The 18,425-nt window shown below is 44.2% G+C and overlaps 1 protein-coding gene across 1 annotated transcript in view; it reads left to right on the forward strand.

The window, feature by feature from the left end:
• MAPK1 (mitogen-activated protein kinase 1) overlaps positions 1-18,425 on the forward strand; it is a 146,746-nt gene that overhangs the window by 64,674 nt on the left and 63,647 nt on the right. The window contains exon 3 of the mRNA XM_077461641.1: positions 17,435-17,624. Within this exon, the coding sequence (XP_077317767.1) occupies positions 17,435-17,624 (190 nt within the window). The remainder of the gene's footprint in view (positions 1-17,434; positions 17,625-18,425) is intronic.

The raw sequence follows: 18,425 nt of genomic DNA on the forward strand, positions 1-18,425 counted from the left end.
TCAAACCACACATGTGAGGTATCCCTGCGATCGGTAGAGCAATATTTCTAGCCCTAGACCTTCTCTGTAACTCAAAACATGCAACCTGTAGAATTTTAATTTTTTTTAAACGTAGACTATGGAGATTTTAAATGGTACAAGTTTGACACCATTCCACGAGCCTACACAATTTTGAAGCGTGACATGTTGGGTATCAATATACTTGGCTTAACATTATCTTTGACAATATAAAAAAAAATTAGACTAACTTTACGGTTTTATTTTTTATTCAATTTTTTTTCAAAAGTGCGCTTGTAAGACCGCTGCGCGGACATGGTGTGAAAAAAGTATTGCAATGACATTTAATTCTCTAGGGTGTTAGAACAAAACAATATATAATGTTTGGGGATAATTTTCTAGCAATAAAAACCCCTGCTGTAAATGCCTAAATTCCAAAACGAGGCTATTCCTTAAGTGGTTAAGTGAGGGACAAAATGGCAACAAAAATCCAGATTTTTTTTTTTTTAAGATATAAATTGATTTGCATTTTAATGAGTGAAAAAAGTATTTGACTCCATTGGCAAAACCTGCCGTAGTACTTGGTGGTAATACATTTCTTGTAGCTGGCCACCAGGTTTGCACACATCTCTGGAGGGGTTTTGTCCCACTCTGCAAATCCTCTCTAAGTCATTACATTTTTGAGGCCCCCCCCAAAAAACCTGTAAGACAAAGGCATACTGAGCTAGTATGCATCGCATACTAGCTCATTATGAAATGCTTGCCTTAAGAATGATGCCTTAGATCGGCACTATCACACTGCTGACAGGGCTGACAAGTTTTGCGGTGTTATTTCTGGGTTTGCGGGCTCTGGTGCTATGATTGGCCGGAGCTACCGGTCAAGGCACAGGCCCCGAAGAAACGTCGCAAGCAGGTCGTTCCTTCAGTGCGCATGCCTCTATGGCGACAGCGTATACAATAAATTAGGGCTGCAACTAACTATTTTCATAATTGATTAGTTGGCCGATTGTTTTGATCGGTTAATAACCTTAAAAAAAAAAAATTGGTCAAATTGATCATTTTCAACCACAGTGACGGAAAAATTTGGAAATGGAAAACTTCTTAGTCAAAGGAATTTTCAGACAGTGTATGTGGTTTTCGTTCAGAAATTACATTCATTTTAAAAACAGAATATTAAAAACAAGTGAAAATTTCAAACAAAATTCTTTCAGCGATTTGTACAAAGATATTTTTTTTTTTTCTGAATATTCTCATCTGAAAATTGATGTGTGTCCAGCAAAAGGCTTGGTACGCACCTATGCAGTTTGCTTTAGATCTGTTTCTGCAGTGCTTTTTGCTGTGCGTTTTGCGCACATGATTTTACTGCGACTTGCACTTTTTTTCATTTTCTTTGGGCAGAGTAAAAAACAAATTGCTGCAAAAACGCATTACATGCTTTTCTGCAGCTTCTCCATTGAAGTATATTGAACCAATAAAGCACCATTTTGGGTTAAAAGTCCCTGACCCTATCAGATGTGAACATGTCCCATAGGAAACCATGTAAATGAACTGTAGTGCATTTCTGCAAAAAGCACCAATAAACACAGATGTTAACCAGGTCTAAGACGTTTAGTAATATAATGGGATTAAAAAAAAATGAAAATTAGCCCTTTATAGTAGAAAAAAGCAGATCACTACAGTAAGGGGTTCATTTTTTTACTGTAGAACAGTGAAAGGAATTACTGTAGCGATTTGCTCTTTTTGTACTATAAAGGGCTCATTTTAGTTACCATTATGTTACTGGCCGATTAATCGATTAATTTCATAATTGATTAGTTGTCGATTAGTTGTTACTGCCCTACAATAAATATCTCCTAAATGGTGCAAGTTTAGGAGATATTTACAGTACCTACAGGTACGCCTTATTCTAGGCTTACCTGTAGGTACCATTTTAAAGAGCAAGACTTTACTTCCTCTTTAAGTTCTGGAGACTGGCTGAGCCACTCCAGGACCTTAATGTGCCTCTTTTTTTTTTTTTTTTTTTTTTTAGCGACTCCTTTGTTGCCTTGGCCATGTGTTTTGGGTCATTGTCATGCTGGAATTCCCATGCATGACCCATTTTCAATAACCTGGCTGAGGGAAGGAGGTTCTCACCCAAGACTTGCCGGTACATTGTCCTGTCCATTGTCCCTTTTTGATGCAGGGAAGTTGTCCTGTCCCCTTAGCAGAAAAATACCCCCAAAGCATCATGTTTCCACCTCCATATTTGATGGTGGGGATGGTTTTCTTGGGGTCATAGGCAGTATTCCTCTTCCAAACACAGCGAGTTGAGTTGATGCCAAAGGGCTTGATTTTGGTCTCGTCTGACCACAATACTTTCACTCAGTTTTCCTCTGAATCATTCAGATGTTCATTTGCAAACTTCAGACGGGCCCGTACATGTGCTTTCTTGAGTAGGGGGACCTTGCAGGCCTGCAGGATTTCAATCCTTCACGGCGTCGTGTTACCAATTGTCTTCTTGGTGACTATGATCCCAGCTGTCTTGATCATTGACAAGATTCTTCCGTGTAGTTCTGGGCTGATACCTCACCGTTCTCATTATCTTTGAAACTCCACAAGGTGAGCTCTTGTGTGGAGCCCCAGATGTGGGATAGTGACAGTTATTGTTCCATTTGAGAATAATCGCACCTGTTGTTGCCCTTCTCGCCCACCTGCTTGGCAATGGTCTTGTAGCCCATTCCAGCCTTGTAGGTCTACAATCATGTCCCTGACATCCTTGGACAGCTCTTTGGTCTTGGCCATGGTGGAGAGATTGGAATTTGCTTCTGTGAACAGGTGTCATTTATACAGGTAACAAGCTAATATTAGGACCAGTCCCTTTTTAAGAGGGCTCCTAATCTCGGCTCGTTGCCTGTATAGAAGATACCTGGGAGACAGAAATCTTGCTGATATGGTATCAAATACTTATTTCACTCATTAAAATGCAAATGTGTAACTTTTTTTAAATGTTTTTCTGAAGATTTTTGTTCTGTCTGTTAAAATAAACCTGCCATTAAAATTATAGGCTGATAATTTCTTTGTCAGTGAGCAAATTTACAAACTCAGCAGGGGATCAAATACTTTACATCACTAGCCTAGTCTCAAAATACCAACCTAATTGCCCTCTTCGTTCCTCCCAAAACCTCCTGCTCTCTAGCTCACTCATCACCTCCTCCCATATCTTCCTCCGGGACTTCTCCTGAGTCTAACCCATCCTCTGGAATTTGCTTTCCCAATCTGTTAGACTCCACATTTATCCACTTTTAGGCGATCCCTGAAAACCTTCCTCTTCAGAGAAGCCTATCCTGCCTCCATCTTACAACTGCACTATTTTCTCCATTGGCTCATCCCCCACAGCTATTACCCTTTTGTATAACATGACCCTCCCTCCTAGATTGTAAGCTCTAACGAGCAGGGCTCTCTGATTCCCCCCTGTATTGAATTGTAATTGTACTGTCAGCCCTAATGTTGTAAAGCGCTGTGTAAACTGTCGGCGCTAAAAAAATCCGCTAAAAAAATTGTGTGTGTATGTGTGTGTGTATGTATGTGTGTGTGTATGTATATGTGTGTGTATGTGTGTGTGTATATATATATATATATATATATATATATATATATATATATAATATATATAGTTCCAGTGAAGAACTCTTAAGGCATCAGCATACCATGACATTTTGGACAATTTCGTGCTCCCAAATTTGTGGGAACAGTTTGGGAATGGCCCCTTCCTGTTCTAACATGACTGGCCACCAGTGCACAAAACAGGTCCATAAAGACATGGATGAGTGAGTTTGGGTTGCATCCAGAAATTATTCATAGCCCTTCACCTTTTCCACATTTTGTTATGGTAAAGCCTTATTCCAAAATGGATTAAATTCACCATTTTCCTGAAAATTCTACAAACCATACCCCATCATGACAATGTGAGAAGTTTCTTTTAAAATAAAATTCTTAAAAATAAAATTCATAGTATTCATAGCCTTTGATTTAGCTTCATTTTTATTTTTATTGAAGCACCTTTGACACAAATTACAGCCTCAAATCTTTGAGTATGATGCTTTTCATGCTTGGCATAACTATTTTTGGGCAATCTCTCCATTCTTCGTTGCAGGACCTCTCAAGCTCCATCAGGTTGGATGAGTAGTGTCGCTGCACAGGCATTTTCAGATCTCTCCAGAGATGCTCTGTCATTGGCCTGTTGGAAGATGAACTTTTGCCTCAGTCTGAGGTCCAGAGTGCTCTGGAGCAGGTTTTCATCAAGAAGGTCTCTGTACATTGCTGCATTCATCTTTTCCTCAAACCTGACTAGTCTTCCAGTTCCTGCTGCTGCAAAACATCCCCACAGCATGATGCTGCCACTACTGGAAAGGGCTTCACTGTAGGGATGGTATTGGCCAGGTGATGAACGGTGCTTGGTTTCCTCCAGACATGACACTTGCCACGCAGTCCAGAGAGTTCAAGCTTTGTTTCAATAGAACAGAGAATTTTATTTCTCATGGTCTGACAGTCCCTCTGGTGCCTTTTGCCAAACTCCAGGTGGGCTGTTGTGCCTTTTACTGAGCAGTGGTTCCGCTTGGCCACTCTGCCATACAGGCCTGGTTGGTGGAGTTCTGCAGAGGAGATGGTTCTTCTGGAAGGTTCTCCTCTCTCCACAGAGAAATTCTGGTGCTTTGTCAGTGACCATTGGGTTCTTGGTCACCTTCCTAAATAAGGCCCTTCCCCCGATCAAGTAGGATGAGTCCTGGTGGTTCAAAACTTCTTCCATTTACAGACCTTCAATGCTACAGAAATTTTTCTGCACCGCAATATAATCCTGTCTGAGTTCTACAGGCAATTCCTTGGACTTCATGACTTGGTTTATTCTCTGACATGCACCGTTTAACTGTAGGATCTTATGTGCAAGGGTGTGTGCTTTTCCAAATCATGTCCAATCAACTTTGTGTACCCCAGGTGGACTCCAAGTTGAAGAAACATCTCGAGGATGATCAGTGGAAACAGGACACACCTGAGCTCACTTTTGAGAGTCATGGCAAAGGATTAAAATACCTATATACATGTTATCTTTTTTTATTTTTGACAAATTTTGCAAAGATTTCAAACAACTTTCACGTTGTCATTATGGGGTTTAGTGTGGAATTTTTAGGAAAATAATGGACTTAATCCATTTTGGAATAAGGCTGTAACAACGTGGAAAGTGAAGCGCTGTGAATACTTTCCAGATGCATTGTAGGTATGTGTATGTTAGGGTTGCACGGATACTAGTATCGGTACTCGCGAAAATGCTACGATACCCTAAACGGATAACAGAAGTGACCTCAAACCTGAACTGGACACACCAGTCCTAGTCTGTCAGCTAAATGTGTACTAGGATCAGGGCTTTTTGAAAACTTGTCTCCCTGAGTACAGTGACAAAGGAGATGCTGGCACTTCTGGTAGTACTGTCGGGTAGGAGGTAAGCTGCACTTTCTGACCCTCATGCCGATGCCCCCGGATGATCTGGCTGCAGAGAGGCAGTGCTTGCAATGGGGGATGTCTGCTAGAGCTGGCCGGGTACATTACTACGTTGAGGCATGTGAAGGATGTAGCTTTTCCCTCCACCCACTGTCACCTCCGCCGACTCCCTAACAGCCCCCACTTCCCAAACCACCCCTGTACCGCCTACCTTACCTAGGTAATTGGTATCGGTGAGTACTTGAAGAAAAAGTATTGGTACTCTTATTTGTGTTTAAAAAAAAATGGTATCGATGCACCCCCTACAGCCTTTTTTTTTTTTTTTTTTATCTGAATTATGTGATGGATCAGAACACAATAGTCTAAGTTGGTGAAGTAAAATTAAAGTATTCATAAAACTATATATATATTTTTTCAATTTTTATTGATTTGCAAGTAAAATTTAAAACCACTTACAGCCTAATGGGCATACCCAGACTGATTACTACAAAACCCCCCTGAATCAACAATCGGGGAACAACCAAAAAACTCCCCTCCCCCCCCCCCCACCCGATATACCGCCACCGGCGTGTACATCCAAAAACCCATCGTACGCTCTAGCACCACTGTACATCTTGCAGGATAGCTACCAAATTCGTCCATGCTCTACTGCAGACTACAATCGGACCCAGGATGAAATATATAAGCATTACCCTCCACCCACTAATCCCTTACTGCCCCTGTAAATAATGACCCAGGGCTACATGAATGTCAATACCTTAGAACCCCTCCACTAATTACTAATGGAATGCAGTCAGAATTCGAGTCAGCGTTGGTGTCACACGACTCCGTCCATATGTCCCATATTTTATGAAATTTAACTCCCCAGCCGCGCGATAGATAGGTGGCCTTGTATAGTGGAAAGCCGTATTCACTAAACTCTTCCAGAAATTAACAGATGGGGCTACCGGGGCCTTCCATTTAAGCACAATACTTACGGGCATAGTATAGCAACAAGCCCAGTAGTGTTCTGAGCGCTCGGCGTGGAGCCAGCGACCCGACCAATAATAGGAGGCATACCTCTACAGATAACGGTGGTAACAGTCAAAATAAAATTAGTCGCCTCTGTGACGAACGCGGGTGTCAGATTCCTGCCCTCCTCGCTAACTGGCGACAAAGGACCGGCCAACCTCACACCCCGCTGTCACTTACGTAACAATGCCACACTCAGCTGCACCCAGCACAAAGATTTTCCAGCTTGCGGGACCACAATCTAGGTGCGGGCAGCCTGAGAGCGATTGTCACTGGGCTAATTACACAATTAACCCTTTAACTGCCACCACCCCCGTTTAAAGACAGAGCCGGGGGGACTCGTAATTTTAGCAATACCAATTAGAATAAGCGCCTGCAACACACACTGCCACCACAGACAGGTCTGCTCAGCGCCTTACTCTATCACAGTAGCGCCCTTTTAAGAGACAGGTTCGTTTATAGTTTGCATCAAGAGCTTTAAAGACAAGGTTAACACTTTTCAACATAAGGATTTATTATGAAAAGGTCAAGGTTGGTGCGAATAAAACATTTACAGAAAAAGGATGTTTCAAAAAATAAAGACAATATACAGCCACAAAGAAATAAGGTAGAATTGGGAAGGAAGTATACTTGCAATTAATGTCCGAGGGTTGATCAGAGTTCAATCGATAAGCAAAGGTAATCGGTTCTCAAACTTGGCAGATGTTCCTGCTTGGATGGTAAAAGGAGAACTGACCATTGCCTTGGCCTCTCCTCTTTTCTGTCAAATCAAAGGGGGTGTTGACAGCGACCAGTGACCAATCGTCTGGTCATCTTGTTTAGGGGTTGGTTGCTGGGAGGTGTCTACACTCATGACCCTGTCCCAGGTACACTTTATGATACATATTCATATCTCTGCCTCTCTATTGTTTATAGACTGCAGATATCCATTTTAGTGATCAGCATGATATTTGCTTCAAAACGAGTCCACACATGACAGGTTTCCCATTTCAGGGTTACCTAGGAGCAGTAAGGGGTCCCAGTGGCTTCCCATATGACCTGACATAGGGGTGTTTGGACTTGAAATGTTAGAAATTATCCGAGGAAACCAAATATATCCATATTAAGGCTGTGCTATGATGGCTTTGAAAGTTATAAAAATGTTAAAGTTTCAACATGTTACTAATCTGTTTGCACGCTATCTTGTTGGAAGTATTTACGACGGGGATCTGTTAGTTCTCTGAATGGAGAAAGTGACAGTTTTACGACAGGCCGCAATATCTTGCCAGGCAACTTGAGCCTTGTTTATTTGACCTGGCCTGGTTCTGTTTTCTCTGCTTTCCTTTTGAAGATGTTAAAACATTTGGAATTCCTAAGACAAGGGAGGGGGGAGTTTTTACAGATGTAAGTACGTTTACAAGGTAGCCAAACTGTCATGGCTGCGTTCCACACAAAATGGCAACTAGTTACAATATATCCTGGCTCAGACGTGATATCGTTACAGCCTCCACCCAAAAATTTGCTATCTGAGGACAGCTCCAGAACATTTGTATAAAATCCGCCGAAAGTGAGTTGCATCTCCAACAGGAGGCAGGGACAGATGGATAGATTCTGTGAAGACGTTGTGGAGTGTAATATACCCTATGTACTATTTTAAAATGCACCAATCGATCCCTGGCTGACACTAACTGTAAGAAAGGATACTCCCAGACATCTTCCCAGTCCTCCGTGTCTAATGAGGGAAAATCCACCTCCCACTTTGCCCTCAGGAGTTCCATGCCCGTATGCACATTTGGGAGTAACACCTTATAGATGGCAGACAATGGTTTAGACAGATTACCGTCCCTGAGCAGAGTTTCCAACCTTGAGGTGTAGAACGCCACTGGGGCGTTTCCAAACTGTTCGAAAGGCATGATTAAGTTGCAAGAATCTGAATAAGTGTGAGTTAGGCAAAGTATACTGTTGCTTCAGCCTGTCAAAGGTCTGTATTTTGCCCTCAAACAGAGTTCAAGATATTTGATACCCCTGCTTGCCCATACACTAGTGTCAGGAATAGAGCCAAATTCTGGTAAATTTGGGTTAAACCAGAGAGGACTATGCAGAGAGATGTCCCGAAGGTACGGGGCGCAGCAAATTAGCTACGTTCCATGCCTTTATAACCGCCCTCATTGCGGAAGTAAGAGGGAACGGGGCCCGAAGACCACGATACAGCAAGTGTCTTAGTGCCTCGTATGACCCCAGCCACGCCGCCTCCAGGACCACCTCCGCATTGGATTCATCCGAAATCACCCAATTGTGAGCATGGGACAGGAGGGGCGCCACATAGGAGTGCAGGTCCGGGCAAGCTAAACCACCCTCTCCCCAAGGCCTCTGCAACACTGTCAGCTTAAACCTCGGCTGTCCAGCACCCCAGAGAAAGGACACCAGAAGAGAATTTATTGTGCGGAATATTTTTTTAGGAATCCAGATTGGAGCTTGTCTGAGAACATAGAGGAAAGCAGGCAAAAGCTTCATTTTAAATAAATTAATCCTCCCAATCGCGGTGAGAGGGAGATGCGACCATGCCTTCAGTCTAGTCCTCATCTTCTGCACCAGTGGATCCAGATTGAGGGCACAAAAATCAGAGGTAGAAGAGGAAATGTGAATCCCCAGGTATTTGTATCCATCCACATGAGTGGCAGAACGGGATCCGCTGCCGCTTTAGCCCCCCTTTCTATTGACATAATTTGAGATTTGTCCCAATTTACCTTCAGCCCTGAACAGTCAGTGAAGTAAGAGAATGAGTAATGTCTCTCTGAGAGACTGGGCGGGGTCACTTAGAGTATGAGGTCGTCGGCATATAAAGCTACCTTCTCCTGTATGGAACCCACCTGTATCCCTCTAACCCCCTCCGCCTTCCTGAGGGCCGCCGCGAGTGGCTCCATCGCCAGGGCAAAAAGAGCCAGTGACAATGGACAACCCTGCCTCGTTCCTCTTAACAGTGAAAGGCGCTGACAAGGCACCACCTATCTTAATCTGCGCCGAGGGCTCCTTATATAAAATATGTATCCAGTTACGAAATTCCACTCCAAAACCCATGACCTCCAGTACTAAGGACATAAACTGCCATGCCACGGAGTCGAAAGCTTTTTTCGATATCCAGTGTCACTATAACCCTCAGACTCAGTGGCCGGCAACTGCAAATGAGTAAATACCCTTCGTAGATTTATATCTGTGGACTTCCCTGGCATAAATCCAGTCTGGCCTATATCAATCAGGGATGGCAGGACCATACGTAACCTAGTGGCCAGAATTTTTGTAAACATTTTCAGGTCATAATTTAGCAGGGAGATCGGTCTATAGGAAGCACAAAGGGAGATATCCTTGCCAGGCTTGGGAATAAGCACTATGTGTGCTTGGTACATGGAAGGAGGGAGCCCCAGCTGAATTTTGCTGTCAGAATACTTTTAACAACTTGGGAGCGATCAGTGGGGCGTACATCCTGTACCACTCGCCAGGTAGGCCATCGGGTCCAGGAGTCTTCCCACCAGGGAATGAGTAAATTGCCCACTCTACTTCCTCCAAAGTAAAGTCCTTGTCTAGAAATTCACGATCCTCCTGTGAAAGAGTGGGCAATTTTGGAGAGGAAAGAAACTCCCTCTGTGCTTTCACCGACCCCCCCCCCCCCATGGGACCGCAGCATACAGTTGTTCATAAAAGGCTCTAAATTCAGTGAGTATCATGTCGGGCGCGGACACTAACTGACCATCAGACCCATGGATCTCCGAGACAACTGTCTGCATTTTAGGATCAGCCACTAAATTTGCTAGAAGCTTACTGTTTTTGTCCCCGGATTCAAAGATTTTCCCCGCCATAGACTTCAAATCTAAATGGGTGGCCTCAGCAAGATGAAGAGATAAAGCCCGTCGTGATTCGGCCAGTCGAGTGAAGCGCTCCAAGGTCGGCGAGTCGGAAAATGCCTCAGCCGCCTCGGCCTCGCCCCCCTCAAGCCGCCCCATCTGGGATGACCTCTCGGAGCGGACCGCCTTAATAGCTGAAATATATTCCCCTCTGGTATCCATCTGTACTGAGGCAGATCCCTCATTTAACTCCTAGTCTTGTTGCAGCTTAGGAGTGACCTCCTCCCCCACCCGCAAGTCCTGCAACCATTTGGGCGCTAGACGCCAACAATCTGTACCCCTGGTGTCCGACAACTGCAAGGTAACCTCCAAAGGTGCGTGGTCAGAGACCTGCAGGTAAGTACAGGGCCCCCCTCACCGATGTCGGGGGGGCCCCCGAATTGCCGAAGACCAGGTCTATCCTGGAGCCCGATTTATGTGTGGAGGAGTGGAAGGAATAGGCCCTAGCGTCCACATGCTTCCATCTCCAGATCTCAGTGTAATTACGTGTTTGAGCCCACTGCAACAGATCTGACGAATATACCCTATTTGGGTTGGACGAGTCCAGGAATGGATCTAAAATAGAATTAAAATTAGAGGTCGACCGATATATCGGCCGGCCGATATATCGGCCGATATTTGCCGTTTTTTAAATAATCGGCATAGGCCGATTTGTGCTGATAAAAAGCCGATTTAGAACTACAGCAGGACTTTGAAATGACTTCTGTATAGAAGTCAGTCTAAGTTGACTGAGTCGTCATAGCAACCCTTTCCTCCACTCTGGGCAGGCTGCCAAGAAAAGAACAGAAAGATACAATGTTTACACTTGATGGAATTAAGTCATCTCAGTGTGTAGAAGTTCTCAGTTTAACCATTTAAAGACTAAATCTTTTCTGACACTTGTTGCTTACAAGTAAAAATCCTGTATTTTCTGCCAGAAAATCACTTAGACCCCCCAAAAATGATATATATATTTTTTAGCAGAGATCCTAGGGAATAAAATAGCGGTTGTTGCAATATTTTATGTCACACGGCATTTGCACAGAGGTCTTTCAAATGCATTTTTTTGGGAAAAAAATACACCATTTAAAAATAAAATAAAACCAGTAGTTAGCCCATTTTTTTTTTTTTTTGTCCAAAAGTTTTGACTCCCTGTTTTTATTTAATATATATATATATATATAATTTTTTTTTTTTTTTTATCTAAATCATACATACAAGTAAACTGATTGGAGGTTTGTTTTGTTTAATAAATGTTTAAGTGTAAGAAATTTTCTGTATCACGTATGAAGGCCGCTTTCACACTGGAGCGGGCAGGCGTTGATGGTAAAACGCAAGTTTTAGCAGCTCTTTACCATCATTTTAGCGGTGCTATTTGGCTGCTAGTGGGGCACATATAACCCAGCTAGCGGCCAAGGAAGAGGTTTAATGCGCCCATGAAGCACCACTGCCAAATCGCATTGCATGCGCTTCGGCAGTGGTGCCCATTCATATCAATGGGCAGGAGTGGTGGATGAGCAGTATACACCACTCCAAACGTGCTGCTTGCAGGACTTTTTTTTTAAGATCCTGCCAGCGCATCGCCTCAGTGTGAAAGCACTCTGTCTTTCACACAGACTGCAGGGGAGCCATTTTACAGGCGCTATTTTTAGCCCAAAAGCGCCTTAAAACGCCCCAGTGGGAAAGGTGTGTTAGATCAAGGGGGATTAAAAATAAATAAATAAATAAAATAAAATCGGCCTAACATATCGGCCCAAAAAAAATCGGCATCATATATCGGCCGCCATGATTTCTAAATATCGGCATCGGCCAGAGAAAAACCCATATCGGTCGACCTCTAATTAAAATCCCCAGCAATATACATATACGTTGACAAAAGCATAAACCACCTGGCTAATCTCTAATAGGACAATAAATCTACCTCCTTGGTCAGTATGCAGGTTAACAACTTTATAAGCTAGAGATTTGTTTAGCAAGATGGCCACTCCCCTCGCATAGCTAGAGTATGTAGCATGGAATGCTTGTCTCACCCAGGGCCTGCGCAAGGCAAGGATTTTATTTCCCAGGAGATGAGTCTCCTGGAGAAAAAGGACATGTGGTCTATGATTATTCAGGTATTTAAACATCAACGCCCTTTTAACCTTATCATTAAGACCCCGAATGTTCCAAGACACCAGTCTCAAAGCCATGTACGTAATTGATAATGTTATAGCATAGCAATACTTACACAATATCCCCTTATCCTGCCAGTGAGCATTGTACATGTCAGTATAACATTCAAAACAGATGCAATAATCAGTGGATTCAGAGCGCATAGTGAAACAAGAAAAAAGAAAATTAAAACAGAAAAAAAAATAACCCACAACTCCCTACTGGCCACGAGTGCCCTAATTGGGGGGGGGGGGGGGGGGGGAACAAATTGAGCACTAAAAAGAATGGCCAGTTTGATACCCAAAACCTAACCAACACTTAAGTCTCCAGACTTCTTAAACAAACCAAAAAAAGTTCAGAAGTAGCGGCCACTCCAAGCCGCTTACGCCTCTTCCAGGCGAATAAAAACCTGTAATAAGGGGGGAAGAACTGATATGTCCTTGAGTGTTCTCCATTTGAGGAGCTCCGAGGTAAAAGGAAATGGAGAAGAGGACAAACCCTGAACAAAAAAACAATGTGGGATCAGCTCGGACGCTGGCAGAGCACCTCAGTGCCGGTGGAGGTCAGTACATCATCCGCTAGGAATAAGGGTGAGAGTACCCCCGCCTGCCAATTGGATAAGTAGTGTCCCGTGAGTTCCGCAACAACAGTAGCAACAAGCTGCAAACAAAACAAGTCAGGGAGCCCACAGCAGGACAACATTTCAGGCAAGCAGTACCCCCCCTGCCCTGTGGATAGCATTAAAGGATTAACGTAGAGTAAGCAGCCAGTCATTTGCTTCTTCAGGTGCGTCAAAGAACTTCACCGATCCATTGTAGGGCACCCGAAGGCGGCTGGGGTATAGCATACTGTATTTAATATCCTTTTCCCGTAGGCGCCTGCGAACATCATTAAAGGACTTCCTCTTGCGCTGTAGGTCTGCCGAGAAATCCGGGAACAGGAGGATAGAGGAGTTGCCATATGGAAGTGAAGGGTGTTTGCGAGCTGCAGAAAGGATCCTGTCACGGTCCCTAAAATTCAAGAAGTGGACCAAAAAGGGACGAGGATGCGCCCCAGGGATATAACGCCCTGTGGGAACACTGTGGGCACGCTCCACCACGTAAGTCTGGGATAGGTCCGTAAGAGACGGCAACTTCTTGAAGAATTCTTCTGCAAACTCTGCTGGCCGGTCACCCTCCTCCCCCTCCGGCAGACCCAAGACCCGCACATTGTTGCGTCTTGCTCTATTTTCAGCATCGTCGGATTTGGCGACCAACAAGTGCACCGTGCGTTGTAGCTCCGCTATGGTGTTGGTATGCGCAGTGGTAAGATCCTCAGTGGCGGAGATCCTGGATTCTGATTCAGTCAATCTGCCCCTGATCTTATCCAGGTAATTTCGTATAAGGTTACATTCTTCTGCAAGACTGTCGATTTCTCACCAGCATAGAGGTCTTACTTTACTCAATAGCCACCAAGATCACTGCAGTACTGTCCTGGAAGGGGGGGGGGGGGAGGGGCGGCAAAGCCACATTCCCGGAGAACCCAGACTCCATTTCTAATTCAGCAAGCAGTGACTGCAGCCTCCCTATAAGAGAAGGATCTGGCTGCACGTCTGGTAGGGGAGCCGAACAGCTCGGTGCAGAGGAGCTCTTGGGTCGGTGCTTGGGGCCTCGGACCCCCACTCCCCACACTTTGACCGCCACTAGGAGAACTCAGCTGAAAAGTCAATGCAACAGGGGTCCAGGGAGCTGGATGGATGGCTGGAGTGAGGCAGAGTAAAAATGCAGGCTTCCCCAGTATATGTCAGACCTGCCCTTTCACAGGAGCAATTAGCAGCCAGCACATAGAGAAAGGGACCTTGATAGGGGACAGGATCTCTTCAGACATCACCCCCCCTCCCCAGCTTCTGGTCAGGAAAGTTCCCAGGCTTATAGGTGTGCTTAGGCCGCGCTAGGCTGCAACCGTGACAGCATCCACAGCGGCCTCACCGTACCTCCATCGGCTCCAAAGGGAAGCCCAGGGATGTAGGAGCCCCCCCCCCCCCCCCCTCCAGCGGCAATGACCCGGCCTCCGGGCCGTGCGCGATGTCCCCACACCGGTCGGTCGCTTAGGAAAGTCCGGTCCGCGGCAGGCTGCACTAGGCCAGTGCAGGCCGAAAAGATGGCGGCGGGGTAGGAAGCATGAGCGGTCCGAGCACAGGCTGCCAAAACCACTCCGGATACTAAGCAGGGGTATGGGGGTCCCTCCGATGAGGAAAATTCACAGCAGGTGCCAGTAAAACAGGAGGATGGAGAAGGATTAAGATTCGGATGGTTGGAGCTCCTCACACAGACGTCTGCCTGCTCACATCCGGACACGCCCCCCCTAAAACTATATTTTTCAGAAATAAAAAAACTGATAATTGGCATGTGCGTATGCATTTCAGCCTCTTTGTTATGAAGCCCATAAAAAGCTCTGGTACAACCAATTTCCTTCAGAAGTCCAATGGGTTTTATGGCAGAGTGGCCAGAAGAAAGCCATTACTTTCAGCAAAAGACAAAAGGGCACATTTTGAGTTTGCAAAAAGGCATGTGGGAGACTCCCAAAATGCATAGAGGAAGGTGCTCTGGTCTGATGAGACTAAAAGTCAACTTTTTGGCCATCAAAGAAAATGTCTGTCAAACCCAACACATCACCAAAAGAACACCATCCCCACAGTGAAACCTGGTGGCAGCATCATGCCATGGGGATGTTTTTCATCAGTTGGGATTGGGAAACTGGTCAGAGTTGAGGCAAAAATGGTGCTAAATACAGGGATATTCTTGGGCAAAACCTGTACCACTCTGTGTGATTTGAGGCTAGGACGGAGGTTCACCTTCCAGCAGGCCAGTGACCTCATGCACACTGCTAAAGCAACACTTGAGTGGTTTAAGGGGAAACATGTAAATATGTTGTAAAGGCCTAGTCAAAGCTCAGACCTCAGTCCAATAGAAAATCTGTGGTCAAACTTAGATTGTTGTTCACAAGAGCAAACCATCCAACTTGAAGGTGCTGGAGCAGTTTTGCAAGGAGCAATGGGTAAAAATCCGTGGTAAGATGTAGCAAGCTCATAGACGCACTTATCCAAAGCGACTTTGACCTGCGATAGCTGCAAAATGTAGCTCTACAAAGTAGTGATTTTTCTGTTTTGTCCCATTTGCTTCACAATAAAAAAAAAAAAAAAAAAATCAAAGTTGTGGGTATGTTCTGTAAAGGATGCAAATCCTCAAACAATCCATGTTAATTCCAGGGTGTTTTGCTGAAGAAAATGAATTGCAAAATTGTGAAACATGAATCCAGAGAATGAACACCCGATTTGGCCATTTCAGACGGTTTACTCCTGTTAACTGAACTGCTGGCTGTCTCCATTGAAGAGATTTTCTTGCGATTGGTACAGAAAAGCAATAATTTCATTTGGCAATAAATATGACGCGTTGTTTTATCCTGATCTTTTCAACATGGCCTCCCCTGTGCACGCTCCCTGCGAGCTGTGATCAGAGTCCCCTTACCATGTCAGCTGTTGGTCAATGACATCTGATCACATGATCAGAACATTTCAGTGATCGTTTTTTTGTTTTTTGTTTTCTCCTCACACTGACAGCGGGGGAGAAAAAAAAGCCGATCACCGGCTCAGCTTAAAGGGACATTGGTCCCAAAACGAAGAGGCAATTATGCCTCATAAATTGAACCTGAAAGTGCCCACAAGTGCTGCCTGTCTGTGCCAGTCACTGACTCCCCCGTCTGTGCCAGTCAGACGCCCCCATTACCCAGTTTAACATTTTATAACAAAATACGTTTTTTTTTTTTTAATCTGTCTTTACGACCTTTCACACCAGGGCGTTTTGCAGGCGCTATAGCGTTAGAAATAGCGCCTGCAAAACGCCCTAAAGAAGCTGCACCTTTCTGTGTAGTGTGAAAGCCCCGAGGGCTTTCACACTACAGCGGTGCGCTGGCAGGACGTCAGAGAAAAGTCCTGCCAGCAGCTTCTTTGGAGCGGTGAAGGAGCGATGTGTTTACTGCTCCTCCACTGCTGCTGCCCATTGAAATCAATGGGGCAGCGCTGTAATGCCGCCGGCAAAAGGCCGCTATTGCGGTGTATTGCCGGCGGTTTTAACCCTTTCGCGGCCGCTAGCGGGGGTAAAAGCGCCCCGCTAGCGGCCGAAATGCGCCGCAAATCCGGCGGTAAAAATAGCGGCGTTTTACCGCCGATGCAAGGTGCGGTGTGGTGTGAAAGGGGTCTACATTTTTTAACTATTTAAATTGCAGAGGTGATCAAATGCCACCAAAAGAAAGCTCTATGTTGGACTTTTTTTTTTTTTTTTGGCTTCAGTGTTGTATGACCGCGCAATTGTCATTTAGTGCGACAGCGCTGAAAATTGGTCTAGATTGGGGGGGGGGGGGTTTAAGTGCTCAGTAAGCAAGTGGTTAAACTAACAAATCTTCAGTGAGAATTTGAATGTTGTATACTATATTGGGTGTTCTGGCTTACCATGAATTATTTTATTTTTTTATATATAAATACTTCATTTGGCTTTACCTCACAAACCCAAAGTTCTCAAAGAAAACCTAAATAAGGTTCACGAGTAAGCCTGTACAAATATAATTTAAGAATGAATATTGAAATATTTGAAGGTAAAGCCGCATTCCATGCAAAAGTGACATGCAGACAGTAACCAGGACACTCAGGATCCTGCAGGAACTAAATTCATGTGACCATGGCTTTAGGTAAACCTCATTTACGCAGGTGATTTTCAATCTGATAGGAAATGTGCTTTTCTGCAAGCTCTGAAATTTTTTGCAGAAGATCTTGTTCTTGTAGGCCACTAGCGGTGATTATATATATATATATATATATATATATATATATATATATATATATATATATATATATATATATATTTATATTTATATTATATTTTTTTTGCCTTAACATAAATATGCATTCACAGATACATTGTTCAGGACCTTATGGAGACCGATCTGTACAAGCTCCTAAAGACCCAACACCTTAGCAATGACCACATCTGTTATTTCCTCTACCAAATCCTGAGAGGGCTGAAGTACATTCATTCAGCCAATGTTTTACATCGTGATCTTAAACCATCAAACTTGCTGCTAAACACTACTTGTGATCTGAAGGTATGCAGTTCTACTCTACTCTAGCTGAAAGGATTAAGTTATGATGTTCCCTGGTAAAAAAAAGAATTCTGAATTTGGCTTTTGCCACTCATGCTTGCTATACCATATCAGTTGTAGCACTTTTTGGACTCCAGTTGTGGAGTTTCACTTCAGAGAATGTTAGAATATTTCAGCTGCTTATGTAAGATCATTTAAGAGTGCATGATTTCTCTTTGATGGACCACTTTTCGGATTCTTGACCATAGCGATAAAAGCACCACCTACCGGAGTAGGCCACTAGGCAGAAAAAAACACAGCACCTCCCTTGGGCAGTCCTAGCTAGTATAAACCCTCTCCCTGCTATAGTCAAGTCAGTTATTTCTGCTTTGAGTAAGGACCTAGCTCCCTGCTGTTCAAATTTTTTTTTCTTTTCTTACATCTGGGGACACAGAGCCATAGTAATTACTATGTGGGTTATATTGGACCAACAGGTGATGGACACTGGCACGCCCCTAAAGCGTGTACGCCCCTATATAACCCCTCCCATTACTGGGAGGAGTCAATTTTTGTTTAAAATTTTTTTTGCCGGTGTCTAAGGTGTTGGTCACGAGTAAAGATGTGCTGAGCTCCACTGGTAGTAATCCTTGCTGGGGCTAGCCATGCTGACCGGATCCGTTCTGATGTCTCCTCATGGGCTAAATGAATGGTGCCCGGGCCTCATGTCCGAAGAAACAAGGTTTTGCTTGCAAACGCTTCTCTTTGAGAGCTGGGCCCTGGGATCCAGTACTTCTTGGTAGTGAGGCCATAAAGTTTTTACTGGCA

This window comes from Lithobates pipiens, unplaced genomic scaffold (assembly GCF_037356315.1).
Source record: "Lithobates pipiens isolate NorthernLeopardFrog02 unplaced genomic scaffold, aLitPip1_a1.2 Scaffold_3, whole genome shotgun sequence".
NCBI classification, from domain to species: Eukaryota; Metazoa; Chordata; class Amphibia; order Anura; family Ranidae; genus Lithobates; species Lithobates pipiens.